Below are 22,900 nucleotides of genomic sequence, written 5' to 3' on the forward strand. Positions count from 1 at the left end.
GCATGTTTGCACGTGCACGTATTTGTGCATGGGCACCTTTCAGTTTGGGCATGCATGCGCACAGTTTGGGCACTTGGTGTCTAAAAGGTTCGCCATCACTGATTTAGATGATTTTCAATATTCCTTCTAATCTTTATATTCTGTGACACAGACATCAAAGAAGATATTTATGGATACCACATTTCTTGCCCTGATTTAAAATGTCTTCTTTTACCATGCCATCTTCTTATGCTGCATTATCAAAGAGAAAGAAGGAGGAAGTTGCAAAGTGTGGAGGCAATAATCTTTTATCTATCCTGCCTCTGTAGATGGAGCAGATAAAGATTGAATTCAATAGGCAGACATCCCAGTTTTGGGTTACCAGGAGATGGAATTCAGAAGAGAAGGAACCAAAGTCCCTTGATCACTTCAGTTGTTGCTCAAGTCCTCAACTCTTCTTAACTCCTTTGTCCTAGTAATTCAGCCTACCATATTAGGTGAGAATCCACATGTTTATGTCCAGGATGTGAGGGGTCTGTAAATATTTTCACAGCCCTCTTTTTGATTTGTGCAGTATACAGGTCCTCAATCTAAGGCAGGTTGGTAATAATTGTTTTTTCTGCAGTTCTAATTTTCCTCTGAAGTCTGTGTCTGTCTTGTTGGGTTGCAGAACCAAACCAGACGGTTATAGAGGTGCAGGTGACAAACTCAATAATTCCTCTGTAGAACTGTATCAGCAGCTCCTTGGGCAGTTTGAGCTTTCTGAGTTGGCGCAGAAAGAACATTCTTTGTTGTGCTTTTTTGATGACGTTTTTGATGTTAGGTGTCCATTTTAGGTCTTGTTCCAAGAAGCAAGCAGAATCTATAGGTTGAGGCAGAGAAATTAGTGATGGTTTTGGGCAGGAACAACTGCTTTCTCCTCAAAACTATTCAGTAGAAGAATTGGATAGTTTTTACTAACTCATCCTTTTGATTGCTCATCCTCCGCCTCCCTTTTAAACTCCATCCTTTTTGGAAAATGTACTGCAAGGAACTAGTTTGAATTCAAAGAGAATGAATGAAATAGAGCTGCTTCTCAGTCATCATTTTCTCACTAAATTTTCTGATGGTTGAGCTAGTTAGGCCCAATCTTATGACATCCAAAATAAGTTTACAGATAAGAAGGAAGGAATTTTGTCTTGCTTTTTAGAATTTGATGGAAGTCAGGAAGATCTTTTTGCTTTGGTTTTTTTCCAGCAGGTATTGCAAAGCAGGGACAATGATTAATTTGCATGAGCATTACATACAATATGTCTCTGAACAAAACTTGGCAGTTGGAATAGACACAGCATTTTTGGCACCAATTTGGAAGCTGCTTGCTAATGCTGCCTCTGAGATGTTTTTTAATTTATGAGACTAGCGATGTTCTATGTTTTCCTGAAAGATAGCCTGTCTGGACAACCAATGACATTGACTCAAGCAGTGATTGTGAGTAGTATTTATGTCATGTTGTCCATGCAGTAGAAAATTGGGGGTGTGAATGTAGTACTAGAAAACAATTTAGTATGTACAGTTAGGAAGAATTTAACTTTCTTCCTCTCTATTGGCTTTTCCTTTCAAATAGTCCTTCCTTGACTGGCTGTTAAAACAGAAGTAATTTTTTTTAAATGGATGACAGTTGCTCTTAGAAAGAATATTTGCAGAGGAATTTAAGATGAATGTAAGAAGGGTTGAGGTCACATACCTCTCTCTACTGCTAATACAGATTTAGGGAACCAATTTCCTGAGAAAATGTTCATTCATCTTCTGTCACTTATTGTCCAAAAGACAGGATGATTATATTGCTTAGAGGAGACTGTTCTTTTATACAATGGCAAGCAGAACAATAGTTCTTTTAAAGAATGGCAAGCAAAGCTATGTTCCCTACCAAGGAAGGGCTGGCATGTTGTAGTAGATTCCTACAATATAATATATCATTTCTTCTTGCCTTAATAAGAAGCTGTTAATGTTGGAATTATGCTGTAGTGAGCATGGAGATAGAGCATGGAGATATACATACCCTGTTTCCCTGAAAATAAGACATCCCCTGATAATAAGCCCAATCAGGCTTTTGAGCCCATGCGCTAAAATAACCCTCCCCAAAAATATTTAAACGCATGCGCAGCCAGTCCCCACCATTTCCTCTGGTTACGGTTAGGGAGGCAGAGTTGGAAATCAGGTAAGACTGCAAGAGGAGCCCCGTCTTGCCCCATGTGCCCCAAAATACTAAGACCTCCCTGAAAATAAGGCCAAGTGCTTATTTTGGGGTTCAAAAAATATAAGACAGGGTCTTATTTTGGGGGAAACACGGTAGTAGGACAAGCCTGATTGCATATCTGTTTATATCTTGGGAATGGTAGAACCAAAGGACTGTTAATACTCTTGTAGATATCAAACGAGTGAGATTCATAAATAATCTATAATCCTCAATGGAACTGCATAGAGGGAACTGTTCAGTGGAGTAGGGCTCGTACTCTTCAATATTTTCATCAATGATTTAGATCAAATTTTCAGATGACACCAAGCTGGCAAGAATAACTTTAGACTTGAACACTATCTAACAAAATGAAATTCAATGTAGAGAAAAGTAAGGTTCTATATTTAGGCAAGAAAAACCAAATGCACAGGTATAGTATATGTGGTTCTTGGTTCAATAGTGATAACTGTAAGACGGATCTTACGTTCCTAATAGACAGTCATTTAAATATGAGCTAGCAGTGTGATGCAGCTGTCAAAAAAGCCAACTCAGTCCTAGGTTGCATTAATAGATGGATAGAATCAAGGTCACATGAAGTGTTAGTTTCACTTTATAATGCCTTGGTAAGACCACACTTGGAATATTGCATCTAGTTTTGGTCACCACAATATTAAAAAGATTCTGAGACTATAGGAAGAGTACAGAGAACAGCAATAAAGGTGATTAGGGGACTGGAGGATAAAGCATATGAACAGTTCCAGGAATTGGGTGTGTTTAGTTTAATGAAAAGAATGAATAGAGGTGACATGATAGCAGTGTTCCAAATCTAAAGGGCTGCCAAAAAGAAGAGAGGGTCAACCTGTTTTCCAAAGGACCTGAAATCAGGACAAGAAGCTATGGATGGAAACTAATCAAGAAGAGAAGCAGCCCAGAACTAAGGATAAATTTCTTAACAGAACAATTAACCTATGGAAGGGCTTGCCATCAGAAGTTGTGGGTGCTTCAACACTGGAGTTTTTAAAGAAGAGATTAGACAACCATTTACCTGAAATGATATAGGATTTCCTGCCTGAGCAGAGGGTTGGACTAGGAGACTTCCAAGGTGCCTTTCAACTCTGTTATTCTGTTTTTTTGAATTTACACTATTAAGTAAACTTGGTAAAGTCCAAGTCACCTCTTAAAAATTTATTGCATGGACAGCAATCCACTCTTACCTTTAATTGTTTGGTTATGTTCAATTTATATGGATTACTACTGATCTATTCTTCAGAAGTCTTGGTAACTGCACTTCCACTTTAAAATTGTTTTTGTGTCAAATTGTATGTCCCAATATTTGAGCACTACCTTGAAATAGTGAAAGATAAAGAGAAGTATTAAGCAAGGATATTTCGAAATTTCCTTGTATGAAAATTTTTCCTGAAAAAAAAAAAGTAAGAGCACTCACTCCTCACAACATTGTTAATACTTTTTTAAAAAAACAAAGAACTCTTGATGTTAGAACAGATTTCCCCAGATTCTCAATTTTCATCAAATTATTCTTTTAAGCATCAAAGTGAATGTTAAATGAATTCAAATAGGGCTGTGTAATAGATAATTGTAAACACCCTGGCCAAGGCTAAATTGGTGCAAAGCTGATTCTAACTGATTTGCGGTGGCAGAGATTAAAGGAACAAGCTCTCCTACTTCACCCTGGTTTAGAAATTCCCTAGGAGGTACCACCCGGTAATTAGAGAATCTATTCTAGGACTTCAGCCTTAAATCTGAACAATGGCAAGTGCAGGGAAATCAGTAGATACAGGCAGTTCAAATGAGTATAAAGATTTATTGCAAGCTTAAGTTCTGTACAAGAATTGGACCATCTAATGGTCAAAGAAATTGAGCATGAGATAAGAGAGGCATTCAAGGTGAGCTGGACTTAGATCTCTTGTGAGTCTGCAGTGATTTCTTACTTATGACACATTTGATCCAGTGGTGAAATCCAATTTTTTTTACTACCAGTTCTGTGGTCGTGGCTTGGTGGGCATGGCTTGGTGGGCGTGGCAGGGAAAGGATACTGCAAAATATCCATTCCCACCCCACTCCAGGGAAGGATACTGCAAAATCCCCATTCTCTCCCCACTCCTGGGGAGAAGGATATTGCAAAAGCTCCATTCCCACCCTACTATGGGGTCAGCCAGAGGTGGTATTTGCCGGTTCTCTGAACTACTCAAAATTTCTGCTACCGGTTCTCTAGAACCTGCTGGATTTCACCTCTGATTTGATCCCTCCCTCAGGCTCAGTCTGGTCATCTCCTACAAATATTCTCTAATAAACAGATGTCATTGTTAAATGTCAAGTTCATCTTTGAATTAATAAACAAGTATAATTATAACAACATACAGGTGCAAACAGATTAAATTTGTATTTCAAATTGCATACAGATATTAAAAAGCCTAATCTGAAAATTTACAATACAATAATGCACATACAACATAACATTTAGATCTATATTAAAAGCCTTACTTTTTGTAAATCTCAATGGTAATTTACTGTAGCTGAATAACAGATGTTGTTGTAATGAATGAGTTATTATGCCATAGGACAAGCTCATCATGACAAACAGTTTGGTTCTTGTAATAAAGCTATTAAATAGGAGAAAGTCCCATTGAAGTCATTGTGTTGTAATTTCAACCACAGGATGGTGTACGCAGGTCACTCCAATGTTTAAAATATATTTCATCATTAGATGTTATGCATTGAAAGTTTTAGACTTTATTATTTGAACAATATGATATATATTTATATATATGATATATCTGTGTCTGTCTGTCTAGCATATCTATCTATCTATCTATCTATCTATCTATCTATCTATCTATCTATCTATCTATCTATCTAAGTCTAACACTTTCAATGCAGTGCATCTAATGAGGATATATATAGGCGAAGCTGTTGAGCTACATACAGATAATCCTCAACCATTCTAAGTTACAATGACACTGAAAAATGTAGCTTAGACTTTTTAAGTGGCTCCTCACACTTAAAACTGTTGCAGCATCCCCATGTGATGAAAATTTGGGCGCTTGGCAACCAATTCACATTTTTAATGGTGGAAGCGTCCCAGAGTCATATGATCACCATATGCAATGCTCCAAGCAAAGTCAATGGGAGAATGACTGCCTGATTCACTTAACAACTGCAGCAACTTACTTAACAGTAGCAAAAAAGGATGTGAACTCAGGCATGACTCATTTAACTACTACCTTGTAAGCAGCAGAAGTTCTTGCTTGAGAATAGCATTCTGGTCCCAACTGAGGTCATAAGAAATAGGCTTCTTTAATTTTTGATTTAATTTTGTTACTACAAGACACATTTTAAAAAGACTTTAATATTGAGAGAGTGGGAAACTACAACTATTATCATATTTACTGAAAAATGTGGTCCCCAGAATAGCTGGGAGCCAGGTGGCATATACATTTCTATTTATTTCTATTTCTATTTCTATTTCTATTTCTATTTCTATTTCTATTTCTATTTCTAATTCTATTCTATTCTATTCTATTCTATTCTATTCTATTCTATTCTATTCTATTCTATTCTATTCTATTCTATTCTATTTAATAAATTATAATCATTATCATGCTCTTGAAGAAGAAAACATAGGGAAAGGATATTTGTTAACTTGGAGACCTCCCAAATTTCCCCAAAGTTTATTTAATGGTCCATGTGTTCAGAAAGTTTGACAAACATTGTTCTTGTCAAGGGACAAGATGTGTACAAAATGGGAATTGGAAGTGTCTTCAAATAGACTACAGGATGCGTGTTGATTTATCAAACTTAATTTACAAGTTAGACAAAAATGGGTCCTTTCCCCCAATCAGTACAAGTAACAATATTTTGTTTAAATTTCCTAGTTAGTTGTGTCCAGAAATTCTTTTTTATGTTAGGTTTAAATTGTATGCTAACTATAAATAACACATTAATAGATAAAACAGCAGCTGGTAAGGTGGGGGAGAAATCAATGTTAATAAAAGATTGGGTAAGTGCTATCAGTTATTATGTTTAAGTATGACATGTGAGCACTGTTACTGATGTAAGGATCCTTTGAACTCTACCGATTTCAAGGCTTTTGTTCTCCAGTCATAAATATTTACATTATATGCAAAAAAACAAAACACTACCCAGACTTGGCTATAAATATATTCCTGCTTTTCTTAGGCAGAATAATAATTGTTTGTGTTAGCGTCTTGCCATAACAATAGCATAATTGTTAGAATAAGGTAATGTTCCAGAAGTGGAATTGCCCATCTGGCAATTTCCCTGGTCAAAAGTCCAAATATGAATCCTATCTTGAAATAGTCTATGAAAAATTCTGCCCATCTCAAGGAGATGCAAAACTTGTATTGAGGGATAAAAGTTTGAAGTCTTTTTGGAATTCCATCCTGCTGTCTAGCCAGAAACCAGCCTCCTTTCTAGGTCTGGTAGAGTTGGCCCTGATCCTGCACTAATTGCTCCTTACAGTAGAAAGCACGGCCCTCAATCTTTTGGGCACCAGGGACCGGTTCTATGGAGAGACATTTTTCCAGGAACTGGAGGGGACGTGGTTTCATGTGCTGCCTGCATCCTGCAGATGGGTCTTTGCTTGTTGACGTGGACCATGCCACAACCCAGAGACTGGGAGTTGGGGACCTCTGCAGTAGAAGAAGCTGGTATTGCTGTGTTTATTGGTCAATACCTTGACAAGACATTTGGTTAGAGCAACTGTATAGTTTATAAACTTGAAATTAAGTTTTCTCGCATTTTAGCAAGAGTTCTTTGTAGTTAATTCATTGTAATTAATGGTCAAGCTTAGAACGAGTTAAACAGACCTATGAATACCCAGGAAACATTGATAAGTAGTTTAATTGTGGAAAAGCTATTATGAAGGGATTGCAATAACTGCTGTTGTATCAAAAGCAAAACCTATTTATAGCAAAATTGCTCATCTCCCTTTCTTGGGAGGGGCAGGACACTTCATGTTTCTTGGTTTGGTAAAGGATAGCTTTGATATTTTACTGTTTTCTCTGACAGTTTGAGAATTAACTGTCACGCAAGGAACATTTATGACCAATGAGCACACATGGCTTCGATAGTTTGTGAGGATTCTTACAAATGGTTGTTGTTACAAGCACCACAAACCTTAAATTACTCATTTCCTAGAATCATAAACTATAAGAGATGGAAGTGATCTTTATCACCTTCTTGTCCATTGAAAGAAATTATTGTATAGTTTTTATTACCCAGTCCTCTGTTATTGCATTGCCTCCAGTTTCAAACCGAATAGTTGCTTCAAGTAATTATTGCTATTTCTAATAGCAAGCTAGATAAACTTATAAATAATTTATACTTGGTTTAGTACATTTGTTGTTTCATTTTTCAAGGTTTAACATTACACTAGCAAACTCACCCAAAAAAGAACATGGAAGTACAGTCCTAATTCGCACAATCCATTTTCTCACAAATTATTATTTTTTGGTAGTAACGTTTCATCATTCAGTCTGTTTAAGAATTGGAGTCTTTTGCTCTCACAGTTGTGATAAAAGGATAGATCAGACTCATCTTGGTTTTCATAATATAACGGGACTTATTTGCCTGGTTAAAAATTTATGTTACCCAAACAGAGCTTGGCTGAGCTTTATGTAGTCAGCACATTTAAGAGAAAAGACGGGAAAATGCTTGTTACAGAATTACAGGATAACAGAGTTGTAGGGGATCTTGGAGGTCTTCTAGTCCAATCCCTTGCTCAAGCAGAAGACACTATACCATTCTTGACAAATGGTGTCCAATCTGTTCTTAAAAACTTCCAGTGATGGGACACTTACGACTTTTGGAGACAAGCCATTAATTGTAGGAAAGTTCTCCTTAGTTCTAGATCACTTTTCTCTTTGATAAGCTTCCATCTGTTATTCTTGTCCAACCCTCATGTGCTTTGGAGAATAGGTTGACCCCTGTTCTCTGTGACAGCCCATCAAATATTGGAAGACTGCTATCATGTTACCTCTAGTCCTCTTTGTTAGACTGGGCATGCTCAGTCTAGCTTGTGTTCAGCAGGAATGAACAGCCACCATGTCACCCGTAAATGGCTTAATGTAGGGATTGGCAATTGTTTCAGATGCCAGATACTACTCATGATCTCAAAAAAAGAAAGTTAAAATTTAATTAAAATGTAAAGCAATCAAATTTCATTGGTCATGCTATTTTGATCACTTTATAAAATATGTATTTATTTATCAAGGTTCCATAAAGGATCTCAATGGGTGTTGCCTTAATGTCTTTTGTTTAAAGACTGTTCCAAAAGTGCTGTTCAGTGTCCTACAACTTTAGTGATTTAATTCAGTAAAGAAGAATGAGTTGTTGACTTGAATGAGATGTTCAGGGACAAGAAGGATGTATGTCCTTGTTATAATCAGTGAAGGAAAGGGATCCTGCGCAGTTCTGTTAACTTCCCAATCTGTAGGAGAAGAGGCTGTGGGCTGAGTGAAGTGAGGACTCAGCCTAGAATTGTTACATGTCCACAAACGTTCCAAGTTCACCCACCCCCCTTGAATTTTGTTGACTTTTAGGTAAAAGTAAAGGTTCCCCTTGCACATATGTGCTAGTCGTTACTAACTCTAGGGGGTGGTGCTCATCTCTATTTCAAAGCCAAAGAGCCAGTGCTGTCCATGGTCATGTGGCTGGCATGACTAAACACCAAAGGCCATAGGCGCACGGAACACTGTTACCTTTCCACCAAAGGTGTTCCTTATTTTTCTACTTGCATTTTTTATGTGCTTTCAAACTGCTAGGTTAGCAGAAGCTGAGACAATGGGAGCTCACCTCGTTACACGGCACTAGGGATTTGAACCACTGAACTGCTGACCTTTCGATCGATAAGCTCAGTGTCTTAGCCACTGAGCCACCATGTCCCATAATTGTTGACTTTTATCTAGAGCCAATTTAGTGCTTACCATGAGTTGACTAGATTCTTGTGCATAGACATGAGCAATACAGCTCTGTGTATATAGCTCTGTGTATACAGCTCTGTGTGTAAGTTGGGTTCCTTTTGCACAGTTACTAAAAATTCAGTCTGCTACAACTTGGATAACCATGTGGTAGGAATTAACCGTGGACTGTCCTTGTGGAAATCAAGAGATTGTTCTATCTAACCTTCCTATCAGTGTGATAATACAGAAATTGAGCCCATAAGTTATGATTAATCTTAACTATTATCTCCAGTGATCACTTTCTTCTATAGAGTAGGATGTCCTTGCTAATTACTAGATAGCGTATGTTGCAAGTTTGCTTGTTGTAATATTGCAATTGCATAACTAATTTGCTGGAAGTGTGTTTATATTTTAATGTCTGTACTTCTTGAAAGATGCCATAACATGTTAAAAATGTTGCAAGTAGATGTTAAAGATATTTTCAGTATAGCTGTCTACCGAAACTAGATGCTAAACATAGTATGTTTATTATGTAGTAATAAAGCTGGGCCTAAAATTCACCATTTTGGCCTGTGGTTGCTCAGTTCTCGGTGCTGAAGTCAGTAATGAAAGGTGATAATGCTATTCTTTTTATTTAGCATGTCCCTTATTCAGAATTTCTGGGATCATTCATATCCGTTGATCCAATCAATGATCCAAGATTGATTACCTTTATGTATCATTTAATGGCTAGATTACATGCCAACAGTTTCTCCCCTAAAAAGTATAAGAATGTTTCAACTTTGAGGTTGAAATCAGAATCTGTGGAAAGGGTGGGAACCCTTCGCTTCCCAAATTTAGAATTGCTATACAGCTTCATTGCTGTATTTCATTGCAAACAGACTAATGCCTTAAGCCGTTCTAAATAATCCGTACATTGAGTGCTCCTGTTTCCTTTTCTTTCTTGTTTTGGAGTTTGGGAAGAGGTTTTCATAAAAGATTTGGCTCTGGTTTGCCAGAAGAATAAGGTGGGACGCAAAAAGCTGTTAAGTAGCATTCCAGGCCATGACTTTTTTTCAGTAGCAATTTTCAGTGTCAGGTTTTAAACTCCTTGAAAGCTCTTAGTTTTCAAAAACAGTTGTGTCACATGGCTTTAAGGAGCTGTTGCATGATTATCTGGAGCCAAATAGTGTACCATCTTTTTTACTTTTGCTAGTTCAATAGTCCTTTTTTTGTACAATGTCTCCTTATGATTTATATAGGAAAATTAATATTTTCCAAATTGCCCTTAAAGTCAATTTGAATTAGTATTTGTTGTCCTCCTCAACTGATGCCTTCTAGATGTCCTTTGCCTAACATCTATGTTGTCTGTGGATGTGGCTATCCGTGAAGAGTATTTGGAAGCTACAGCTGATAGAGAATGCAGCAACTTAGTTACCAGCTTGTTTCTAAGTCCAATTCAAGGTGTTGGTTATTAGCTTTAAAGTCAATATGACATGGATTCAAGGTATCTCCCCAATGTGATCAATTCGCTCGACCTTATCTGTCAAGGAATTCTGGCTGGCAGGGTCAAGGAGAAGAGCCTTTTCCACTGTGACCCCTGCCCTGTTGAACATTTTGTTGAACAATCTGCTTCCAGAGTTGAGATCTGCCTCCAAAACCTGGTTTTGCCAGCTGACTTGGTGCCCTGATGGGGATGCCCTTCATTGAAAGTGGTTGATGGGTTAAGAAAGAAGAGCTCACCCACATGCCATCTGCCCTTTAGTTTTTATTTAAATCTTTTAATTTTAACTGTTTTTATATTTATCTTTTTAACATTTTGTAACCATCCTGAGTTATTTTATCGGTGAGAGGGGTGGCATTTAAATTTAAGAAATAAATAAAAATAAAATCTTGTGTTCTACCTGATTTGTAATTACCAGATGTGAACCTGGGGGATCAAATGCAAATGAAGGGCATTGCACATTCAGTACAAAAAAAAAGAAAGGAAAATTTAGCCTAAAAGACCCATAATTTCAGCACCTAAAACTATAAAAATCCATATATTCTTCTTTCAATTCTTCAAATGCATTTTACATCTTTTCAACTTGCTGCATTACTTATGCCTGAAAGGAGGGAAGCTATAACTTAAGAAATAGAGGTATCTACTGAAATATCTAATCAGATCATATATTTCAACATATGATTTTCCAGGGAAGTACATTTACCTTTTTGCCACAGGACTTTAATTGTGTAATGTCCTGTCTAATGTGATATGAGAAACTTTGAATTATTTTTGACCTTGTTAAATGGTTATCACTTCAAATTGGCAGTCGTGTCTTGTATGACCAGTTAGACTGCATAGCTCTCATTCTTAAAGAAAAATGTAGTCGGGTAACTTTAACTGTTTTTTTTTTTTTTTGTCAAAACTGAAAGTAGGCTTAGACATTTTTATTACTAATCAAACAATTACAATGCATCAAGATACAAGTTGTCTTTCAGGCTAATGGAACTCCCTTCCACTTGCCTATTTTTGGAGGTAATTTTCAAGGCAGACAACAAAAATGAAATCTATATTGAATATATGTTGACTTCTGCTGAGCTTGTAGATCGCAGCTATGCAGTAGTCCCTTCAAAGGAGCATAAAGTGTTCTTTAACCAAGAAAGTGACAATACTTCTCCGGACGTATGTTCCTGAGCCCCATTTAGATCTCAGGGTTCGAAGACCCATCAAGCAATGCAAATTCATGAATGAATTAAACCCCATTTTACCCTTTCTCCAGCTATGACCCTTATCTTTCCATACAACCCCATAGCTCTAAGAGTTCCCTGAATGGATGTTCTGTGGAAATTTGCAGCCCATTACATACTGTATTTTTCAGACATACGACATACCTATCTTTTTTGGTGAGGAAAACAAGAAAAAGTAATTTGCCTCTGCCTCCCAGAAATTTTGCCTCGTTGCAGCAAACAGCCTGATTTACTTTCATTTTCGTTTTCATCATAGCTTGATTAGCACAAGAAAAAAAAAATCTGCTCCCAGCAATTTACCTCCTTGCAGCAAGCAGCAGAGGCCCGTACAAAACAGCTGAGAGCAAAACAGCTGAGAATAGGGAAGCCGATCCAATTTATGCTAATTTGGCTGTGCTGAAGCTGAAATGAGCTGTTCCTTCTTGCTACAAGGAGGTAAACTGCTGGGAGGCAGAGGCCAAAGGGTGGGGGCCAGTGGGTGGGTGGGGCTACATCCAGTGTATAAGATGCACTTAAATTTTCACCCCCTTTTAGGGGAGAAAAAAGTGCATCTTATATTCAAAAAAATATGGCACTTAACATATAATCTGCAGTAGCTTTATCTAGATTGAATTGCACTGCATATTTGAGGCTGACATCCTGATTGTTTGGTAGACATTTAAAGGCTTCTGACAATCAAATCAAATCAAATCAAATCAAACCTTTATTGTCAATGCACAACATGTGTACAATGAGATTGAATGAGCCTCCCTTGGTCCACCCCTCCTCCATCGAAAACACAGAATACATCTCAATAACTCAGTAAATAAAAGAAAAAAATCCCTAACCCAAATAAGTAATAACTGCACACATTCCCATATACATATATGTATATAACATTATATTATATTACACCGGTATAAACATGTTGCACGTTGCGCTGGCCCTGCAAGTCTATTATATTAAATCTGATTGTGCTGTTATGTTGCATTCAGAAGTCTGACGGCCCATGGATAAAAGCTATTTTTCAGCCTATTCGTTCAGCTGGCTATGCTGCTATATCTCCTGCCCGATGGTAGGAGAGTAAAGAAGTGCTGACCAGGGTGTGAATCATCCCTGAGAATCCCCAAAGTCTATATCATGTTTAGCACTCGTTGAAGGAACATATGGCTGTTTTGTTGGTAACAAATGCCATTTTAAGCAGATGTGTAGGCAGATAATAAAGCAATAATTCTCTTCCTCTGCCCCCCCCACTTTATACATTAATTGTAAAGATTGGTCCCTTCTAAAAACCCAGCAATGGCTTATATTTTAATTCTGATCATTTGCACATGTTCACATGTTACCAATGACTAATTTTTCTCTTTAGTGATGCTTTCTGTGAACAAGAAAGTGACATAATTAGCTATTAAAATGTGTTTGCTTATTTATATAGTGTTAAGCACTACTCCCATTTACCAGAAAGTAAGTCTCAGTGAGCTTAATAGCTATGTAACTTAGTAGCTACTATTAGCTACTATTAGCTACTAGCTTAGTAGCTATTATTAAAAAAATAATTTCTAAAATATTTGCATTGCTTTTTATTGAACTATTACAAGCGAATTATGCATACGACAAATTTAAGATGCATGCATAAAATGTGAAAAAAATCTTAAGACAATTTAGCAACCAGAACAGATATCTCAAAATAAAGATATGGGATAGTAAAACCTGAACCTTCCTATCGATAGGCAGGAGTTGCTAGCTATGATTTTGGAACAGGGAAAATACATTATTGTGCAGCACTGTAAACTTGAATTCTAGATGAGTGAGAATCTCTTAATGTGATTTCCCTTTCATGTGCATGCAGCTGTTTTCATACATGGTATTTTTTATTGAATTTTTCATTGTTTTGCTTAGTTTACTAGATTGAGTTTAGTTTATTAGTGCTGTTTTTTAAATTAATTACACATGTATTTTTCCAGAAATATTTGTTATGCAAAATGTTTTGTCCCTGCAGTCTTCACTTAAAGTTATTTTCTTGATATGCTACATCATTGAGTGCATCTTCTTGCATCATAGAATATTAAGCATCAAAGATAGACATGGAGGGTAATTATTCCACATTTACATTTTTGAAATGTTGTGAGGAATTATTTATGACAGTATGGAGGCTGCTCCTATGGTATTTCAAAATGCTTGGTTCTTACACCGTTCTGGTTAATTTTTCCAGTCTTTGCTCAATAGATGTAATCTTGCAAAATGATATACATGCTTTAAACAGTACTGTCTTATCTGCCTGGCTTCTCCTTTTTTTCTCCCTTGCTTTTCACCTTTCAGATGGACTATCAAGACTTTTGTTGCTACAAAGACCTGTAGCAGTCATAGCAGAAGTTGTCAGTCCACGTTATCGTTCCAAATTAGCAAGGGTGAAAACAATCAAGGATTCCCTGACAACAAAAACACTTCATTCCTGAGTGTTTGGGGAATGAAGAAGTGACAATATGGAAGCGCCCATACACAACATTAAAATAGGCCCATTGTAAACTATAGGCTAAAGTAATGGCTACTATAATGCAAGTTATTCTAATTTAGTTGTGGCAAATTCTAGATCAGTGGTCCCCAACCTTTTCAGCTTTGTGGATTGGTGGCAGTGGGGGGGGGAAGAGGATGGTACCACTTGCACAGCCCAGTGCCCAAAGGTCTGCAGCCCAGTACTGGGTTGGCCTGGGGGTTGAGGACCTCTATTCTAGAACTAATTTACCTCATAGATGTACTGCCATGACTTCAGTTTATTACCAAGATTTAACAATATTTTTTCATAAATGGGGTATTTTCTCAATATCTTTTGATTTTCTCAATTTTCTTTTGATAGTTGCCTATTCCTCCCTACGGGTGAGACTTAATACTATCTAGAGGAAACCACATGGACTTTCCATTTATTATACCACAAACTGACTGTACAATATATCATGTAGAAATACCAAATTATACCTCTAAATAATGTCAGTGTTGAATTGTGACCTCCAGACCCTTAATAAACATCCAACAACCTTTGTTCTTTTGTGTTTAGTCAAACTGCAAAGCAAAAAAAATAAAAAAAATAAAATCATTTAATCTTGTGATGACTAAATAATCTGTGATGATCTTGATCTGGAGAATTTTTCAATGATTATTTTGTTCTCATTCTGGCTTTGTGAGTTAAACAGCTGCAATTCTCAGTTGGACATCAGAACAATTTTCTGACTGGTAAGATGTGATTAAAATAGTTCTGACTGCCTCACAATGTGGTGGACTTTTCTTTATTCAAGATGTCTTTCACTTTTTTATTTTTCTTCTATGTCTGTTATTTTCCTGAGATTGATTTGTTAGATTTAGGAGCCACAGGACTCCCAAAGGACTGGCTAAATTTATACTTAAAGTAAGAAAGCAATAAAAAAAATGCTAGAAAGAAGATCCAGACAGACATGATTTTTAAGATTTGTGGAACATTCTCAGAATTGGAGCTAAGCACATCTCTGAGGAATATCATTCATAACTGCCCATGTGCCATGAAGGAATTTATAAGTGATAATAAGCAATTTAAATAGTACACAGAAGCTCACTGGCAACAAGTGAAGCTGTAGGAGCTGTAGTGACACATGGACATTCCAAGACATGCCAACATTGCCTGTGCTATTGCATTCTGGATCAGTTGCAACTTCTGAGTAGTCATCAAGGCCAACCCCATGTAGAACGCAATACAGGAGTCTAAGCAAGAGATGGCTAGGGCATGTCTGATAATCTGAAGGGCTTCCTGATCCAGGAATGGATGTAACTGACAGACCAGATAAAGCTTTGTAAAACTCTCGATTTCAGCTGCAATGTGCATTCTAATCCCCAGATTTGCAAAGCCCCCCCAATCCAGAGCCCCCCAGTCTTGTCAGGACTGAGTCTGAGTCTATTTCTCCCCATCCAGACCCACAAAGCCTCCAGATACTGAGATAGGAATTGACTATTTGGCTGGTATAGCATTGAGAAGTATTACTAGGTATCACCCACATATTGATAATAACAGACTCCAAAAGATTAACTCACCCTGTGGTTTCATGTAGATGCTAAACAGGAGGGGAAGGAATGTCAAACCCTGAGGCACCCCACAAGTGAGAGGCTGTGGGTATGACACCTTTCCCACATCAACGTTGATTGGAACCAGCTGATGAGAGCCACCACAACACAGAGCCACCAACTCCTAAAACCCACAACTGGCCAGAAAGATACTGTAATTGATGGCATTAAAAACATAGAGAGATTAAGGAACACCAGAATAGAGCACCACCCTCATCCCAAGTCATTCAGAGTTATCAGGAAGTACAAATAATGCTGTCTCCATACTGAATCCCAGATGAAATGGGTCAAGACAGTCAGCTTCTTCCAGGTTCCACTGTTACTTTTACTGTATTGGCTCCTTGCCTAATACAGATGGTCCTAAGTTAACAATGGCAACTGGGATCCGAATTGCCAACATTAAGTGATACTGTTAAGCAAATCTCCACAGGTCATTAAGCAATCATCTGACCATGTTCCCTAAAAAGGGAAAGTTGGCAGTTGCCCAAAATTGTCAGGTTTGACGGGGAAAACACCACCCATTCTCTCAAACAGGCTGATACCACTGCCTGGGCCCAAATATAGGTCACCTCCCAGTATATTGTGCTATTAAAGCTCTTCTGATTGAAGTTCTGATAGAAGTTTTTAGAGAGAAGCAAAGCTATTGAATGTTCCCTTGAAAATATATACTGACTAGTAGAATTCTACTGTAGAGTTTGGACTGACTTTGCATCATGCTATTGCATGCTTTGTTAAATAGTAACATATGCCACATACTACAGTTAATTGGTTTTCATAACTGTAGCCGCTGCCGCTACTGGTTCACCTGAACCAAGGTGAACCAGTAGAAACCCACCCCTGGTACACATGCTTTTTAATCACACATTCCTCCTAGCTGTAGGAGCTTTAGGATCAGGAGATACGATTTATAATAATAAAAAGGGATAGCTAGAATTAAAAGTTGGCAAATCTGAACTGGAGAGAACCAGCTTCTAAAGCCTTCAGGATTAAACTGATCTCAAAACAAATGATTCAGAAATACCTGGAAATGTTCATTCTGCCCTGCCTGGGCTAGCATCCAGCTTGGAATGCTCATGAATCTCACATCAGAAACTTTTTCTCCGTTCCACTTGATAAATTAGGTCCTCCTGTCCAAAATATCTGAATTTTGCAATTAGCTGTCTGAGATATGTTTAAAACATTACACTTTACACTTTGGCTATGTGCATAAATTGGACTCTGTGTGTGTGTCTATTTATGTATGTATCTCCACAGAAAAAAAAAAAAAGCAAGGCATTGGGGCATGAGCCCAAAATTTCAACTTAAATTTAATGTGTGATTTGCCCATCTCTTGCCAGAAGAAGAAACTCAATATTGTCTGCAAATAAGCCTCTTTACAGGGATATTTTTCTTTCACAGTTTTAATTCTAACTTAACTTCTGTGGTCCACATCCCATATTTAAAAGGTTCCTAAGGGGATATGCGTAAGTGTACTCACATGCCTATTGTCCTTTGTCACATTTTAGTTTTTTCATTTTGTTCGTTTGAATTTGTAGTTTTTGTTAGGCATATAAATAAATAAAATAAATGTGTCAGAGCAAGTATTCATCAATCAATCTACTTCAATGTGAGGTCTCCAAAACCTTTGGAATTCTTTCTCTATAATTTCTGCAAATAGGGGAATGCTGCCTAGAGAGGTTAAATTAAAGTTCAACAGAACTGTAAGATAAACCATTTTGAAAAATTGTTGCAAGGTTTATGGATTTATTTTACTTTAGATGTTCTTACTTTAGTAAGATTTTTTTTTTTTATGGACTTTGGGTTGCCTTGGCTTGTTTCTTCACTACCTTGCCTTAAAGCCAAGTTCAAAATCCTTGTCAGGTTCAACAATGATTTGACTTGTGAGGTTAGGAGATTATGATATTTCATCTAGAAATCTGTTACACAATAGGATAAATATTTTTATGTTGTTTTTCAGCCATTTTCAGAAAGTGGAAATTCATATTGGAGGCTGTCTTGGGAACAACCATTACATCTACAAGATAGCATAATTCTTATCCTATCAGACTCAGTACTGATTCTACAATGTCCAGTATAGATCCATTTCAGCAGATTATGGTAAGTGGATAATTGTTCTATTTTGATTACCCAAAATAATTATTTTAATTATGGTAACAAATATTAGGGCCTGCATGTTTTGAAATATAGAGATAGGAAAAATTTAAAATAAGGAAATAAAACGGAAAGGCACTGGGTTAAACTAAATCGTTCAAATTGATTGCTAGAAGGGCTAGAAATTCTATAAAAAGAAACTGTACTAACTGCACTATGGAATTCTGAAAACCTGTAGGAAATTAAAATATTTAGATATTTGAGCTTACAATATCCAAGCATTCCAGGGTCCTGGAACAAGTTCTTGCCATTTACACTGCAGAGATGCTCCAACTCCTAACAAAATATATATTTGATTTGAAAGCTAGCAAATAATAGTATTTATTTCAGAAGAAACTAAAGTAGATTAGGTTATTGGGGTTCATTTGAAATAAGTAATTGTTCTGATTCAGATATCACATTTTCTTAGTCTGCAAGCTGTGCTCGGAAGATCAGGAACATGGCAACCGTTTCTAGTTCTCATTTCTTCTGTCTTCCCTCAAAGCAAGCTTTTTTATTCCCTTCTATGGTTTGCTATGGTTATAAGGCCTTTGTCAAGAAGTCCCAAGTAATCCTGAATCCTGATTGCTTATTTATTTCTTTGAGTGTTTGCAGCCAGTGTTGTTTAAACTGACCTAAGCTGACAGCAAGCTGTGGTTACAGCAAACCACTGGAAGAAGCCATGCTGGAGAGAGAGAAGGAAGCTGCAAAAGAAATACCCTGGCTGAACTTTCGATTCCTTATGCATCCTTTATATCTGATGATTGTAACCTTTTCCACAAGGATGTAGTCATTATATTCTTTTAAGTGCAACAACAGCTCATACTTACAAAACAGAATGGCTGTTTCACTTTGACTATACTTTTACCGGGTTAATGTTACCCAGAGCTGCTTTTGTCTATTTCACTCAACTTTAGTAAAAAAGGAAAATTATTTTAATTAGTAAATTAAATCGACATTCATAATTGTATAACTTTGAGTATGCCTATGTAGGGCCGTATTGTAGATGAAAGTCATTTTTTCGTACTGCAGTTGTGAACCCATTCCAAAATGTTAGAATATTTAGCAGACCAACAATTTAGCGAAATCTGTAAATTCAGTGTAAGCTGTCCACCAACTGCTAGCTTGCTGCCTGGAGCTCTCCATGCTGTAATAGAGAATGTGTCAATTCCCATTATATACGAAAGAGGTCTTTAAAAAAAAAACACAACCTAGATCAGTGATGGCTAACCTTTTTGCCATCGCGTGCCAAAAGCAGGGGGAGCACAAGGGGTCACGTGTGTGTGTGCCCGCCCACACCCATAATTCTATGCACCCCCCCATGCATGCACACACGACCCCCCTGCGCTCCCCCTGCTTTAGGCACGTGATGGCACAGTGGGCCCAGTAGGCCTGTTTTTCGCCCTTCCCAGGCTCCAGAGGCTTTCTAGGAAGTTGGCAAATGGGCCGTTTCCGGCCTCTGGAAGGCCTCCAGGTGGGTTGGGAAGGCTGTTTTCGCCCTCCCTAGGCTCCTAGAAAGCCTCTGGAGCCTGAGGAGAGAGAAAAACAGGCCTTCCCCACATACCCCCATGCCCTCCGGAGGCAGGAAACAGATTGTTTCCCTACTCCGGTGGGCCCAGAAGGCCCGAAAATCAGCTGGCCAGTGCACGCACACATGCTGGAGCTGAGCTCACGTGCCACTGATATGGCTCTGCGTGCCACAGGTTTGCCATCACAGATCTAGATTGTCTTCCAGATTAACTGTTTTGTATCTTCATGCTGTTGGTTTGGGCTCAAAGAGAAAGAGAAATTGGATATTGATTAAAATAATCAAGCTGTACAGTATGTTTATGTTTATGTTTATTAGATTTCTATACCGCCCTTCTCCTGAAGGACTCAGGGCGGTGTACAGCCATATTAAAACACATATAAATATACAAAATTTAAAACAATTTAAAATTGAATATATAAAAATTTGGCCCATAGATTAAAACATACATACACCCATTCTAAAATTCGTATTAGGCCAGGCCGGCTTGTTGGAACAAGAGGGTCTTCAAGGCGCGGCGAAAGGTACGCAAGTCGGGGATGAGACGAATCTCTAGGGGCAGCTCATTCCAGAGGGCTGGTGCCCCCACAGAGAAGGCTCTCCCCCTGGGTGTCGTCAGTCAGCATTTTCTGGCCGACGGCACCCTGAGGAGTCCCTCTCTGTGGGAGCGTATTGGCCGGTGGAAGGCTGTTGCTGGCAGCAGGCGGTCTCGTATATACCCCGGTCCTAAGCCATAGAGCGCTTTAAAGGTGGTGACCAACATCTTGAATCGCATTCGGAAGACCACCGGGAGCCAGTGCAGCTCGCACAGGAGGGGTGTTACGTGGGTGAGCTGAGTCGCCCTCATAACCATCTATGCGGCCGCATTCTGGACCAGTTGGGTCCCGACTCCGAGCGCTCTTCAAGGGGAGCCCTATGTAGAGAGTGTTACAGTAGTCCAGACGGGACGTGACGAGGGCATGAGTGACCGTGCGCAAGGCATCCTGGTCCAGAAAGGGACGCAACTGGTGTATCAGGCGAACCTGATAAAAAGCTCCCCTAGCCATGGCCGTTATATGATCTTCCAAGGACAGCCGTGCATCAAGGAGAACACCCAAGTTGCGAACCCTCTCTGAGGGGGACAAGATCTCACCCCCAGTAGTCAGCGATGGAGCCAGCTGACTATACCGGGACGCCAGAAACCACAGCCACTCAGTCTTGGAAGGGTTGAGTTTGAGCTTGTTCCTCCCCATCCAGATCCGCACGGCCTCCAGGCACCGGGACATCACATCAAGGGCATCATTGGGGTGGTCCGGGGTGGAGATACACAGCTGAGTATCGTCAGCGTACTGATGAAACCTCACCCCGAAACCATGGATGATCTCGCCCAGCGGCTTCACATAAATGTTGAACAAAAGGGGCAAGAGGACTGACCCTTGCGGCACCCCACAAACAAGGCGCCTTGAGGTCGACCTCTGTCCCCCTGCCAACACAAACTGCGTACGATCGGAGAGGAAGGAGGAGAACCACCGTAACATGGTTCCCCCCACTCCCAACCCCTCCAATTGTCGCAGCATGATACCATGGTCGATGGTATCAAAAGCCGCTGAGAGATCTAATAGGACCACGACAGAGGAACAACCCCTGTCCCAAGCCATCCAGAGATCATCAACCAATGCGACCAGTGCTGTTTCCGTGCTGTACCCAGGCCTGAAGCCCAACTGGAATGGATCTAGATAATCGGCTTCATCCAGGTACTGGGGAAGTTGTCATGCCACCACACTCTCAACAACCTTCGCAACAAAGCAAAAGTTGGAGACTGGATGATAATTCGCTAATACAGCCGGGTCCAGGGAAGGCTTCTTGAGCAGAGGCTTCACCACCGCCTCTTTTAAAGAGGGGGGGAAGAGACCCTCACTCAAAGAAGCATTAATAATTCCCTGGAGCCAGCCTCATGTAACCGCCCGGGAGGCCAGCACCAACCAGGAGGGACATGGGTCCAATAAACATGTGGCAGTGCTAAGCCTACCCAGAATATTGTCCACATCCTCGGGAGTCACAAGGTCAAACCCCTCCCAGATAACATTCTCAAGAGTATGTCCTAACAGTGGTTTGATTCTTAACTTGAAAGAAAGACTTCAAAATTTCTCATTATATTTGTAGAGAAGCACCTTCCATCAAGTTTTTACAGATGCAAACTAAAAATTTAAGTGATTACCCTGTTGCATTTTTGTTTCTGAAATTATAATTTCTGCTAAATAACTCTTTACTACTTTTAAGTTGCTGAAATACAACAAAAGGCATGTAGTTCTTATAAAATGAGGAACCCCAAAACATTAAGCATATGAAAACATCAATATATATTTACAAGAAATTCCATTGTGTACGTGCAAGAAACAAGTAACTGGGAAAATCCCTTCCAGAATAGGATTTCAGTTTCTATAGCTGAAGAGTACTAGATTTCCTATCTTGCTGGACAATGTTAATATTTCATTCTGGTCAATTTTGTCTCACTTCTTTATCCATTTATGTTTTGCTCAGTTTTGCACAATTATTTGTATGTCTTGAAAGTTGATGCTCTACTTGTTCCTTCTTGGTTCATTTTATTTATTTTGTTTTTTAATATAATTTTATTTGGGGTGTATTTTGGAATACACATATATCTTGCTTAGTGACCACAATTGGGGCTGGCAATTGTTGCTAAGGGCTGCAATCACTAATTGGAAAATCATGTAACCATGACTGGCTTATGACCGGCTCACTTCCAATTTGGTTGTTAGGTGAATCACTATGGTTGATATGTGCAATTTTACTTCTGAGTTCCTCCTTAACTCTGCTTGTTGGAAGCTGGTTGTGAAGTCCAGAAATAGTGACTGTAGGTCAGTGGGACATTTTGACAGTTATAAATGCATACTAGTTGTGAAGCACCAAAGTGGCAATCATGTGACCATGGGATGTTGTAACGGTTGTAAATGCAAGGATTTGGTTTTTTTATATTGTTGTAATCTTGAACGTCATTAAACAAAGCAGTTGGTAAGTGAGGACTAGTTGTAAACACAGATCAGGTAGAAATACATGCACTAAGAACCAATGGTCTTGTTTGCTGTCCTTTGATAGCACCTTGGTCATAATATTATTTAGCAGGAACAATGATCACCAGATCAAAGTGATATGGAGTTGTAAAATCAGGAGTTAATCACCACAAATTATCTTGTATTGGTAGCTCCTTTCAGTAGTTCATATCTGGGGCTTTCTGAGTAACCTCTGAAAAAACCAAACTTTTTTTGTTAAAAAAAGACACATTTAATAATTTCACCTTGAAGATATTAGTTTCTTTAGTTCTTTAATCTGTGG

The 22,900-nt window shown here is 38.5% G+C and overlaps 1 protein-coding gene across 1 annotated transcript in view; it reads left to right on the forward strand.

The window, feature by feature from the left end:
- Window positions 1-17,973: 17,973 nt before the first annotated feature.
- PLA2G4A (phospholipase A2 group IVA) overlaps window positions 17,974-22,900 on the forward strand; it is a 53,621-nt gene continuing 48,694 nt past the window's right edge. Inside the window, exon 1 of the mRNA XM_070939291.1 lies at window positions 17,974-18,006. Coding sequence (XP_070795392.1) covers window positions 17,974-18,006 — 33 coding nt within the window. The remainder of the gene's footprint in view (window positions 18,007-22,900) is intronic.

The sequence above is a fragment of the Pituophis catenifer genome, unplaced genomic scaffold (genome assembly GCF_029215685.1).
Source record: "Pituophis catenifer annectens isolate HBS135680 unplaced genomic scaffold, rPitCat1.0.hap2 SCAF_3, whole genome shotgun sequence".
Taxonomy (NCBI): Eukaryota; Metazoa; Chordata; class Lepidosauria; order Squamata; family Colubridae; genus Pituophis; species Pituophis catenifer.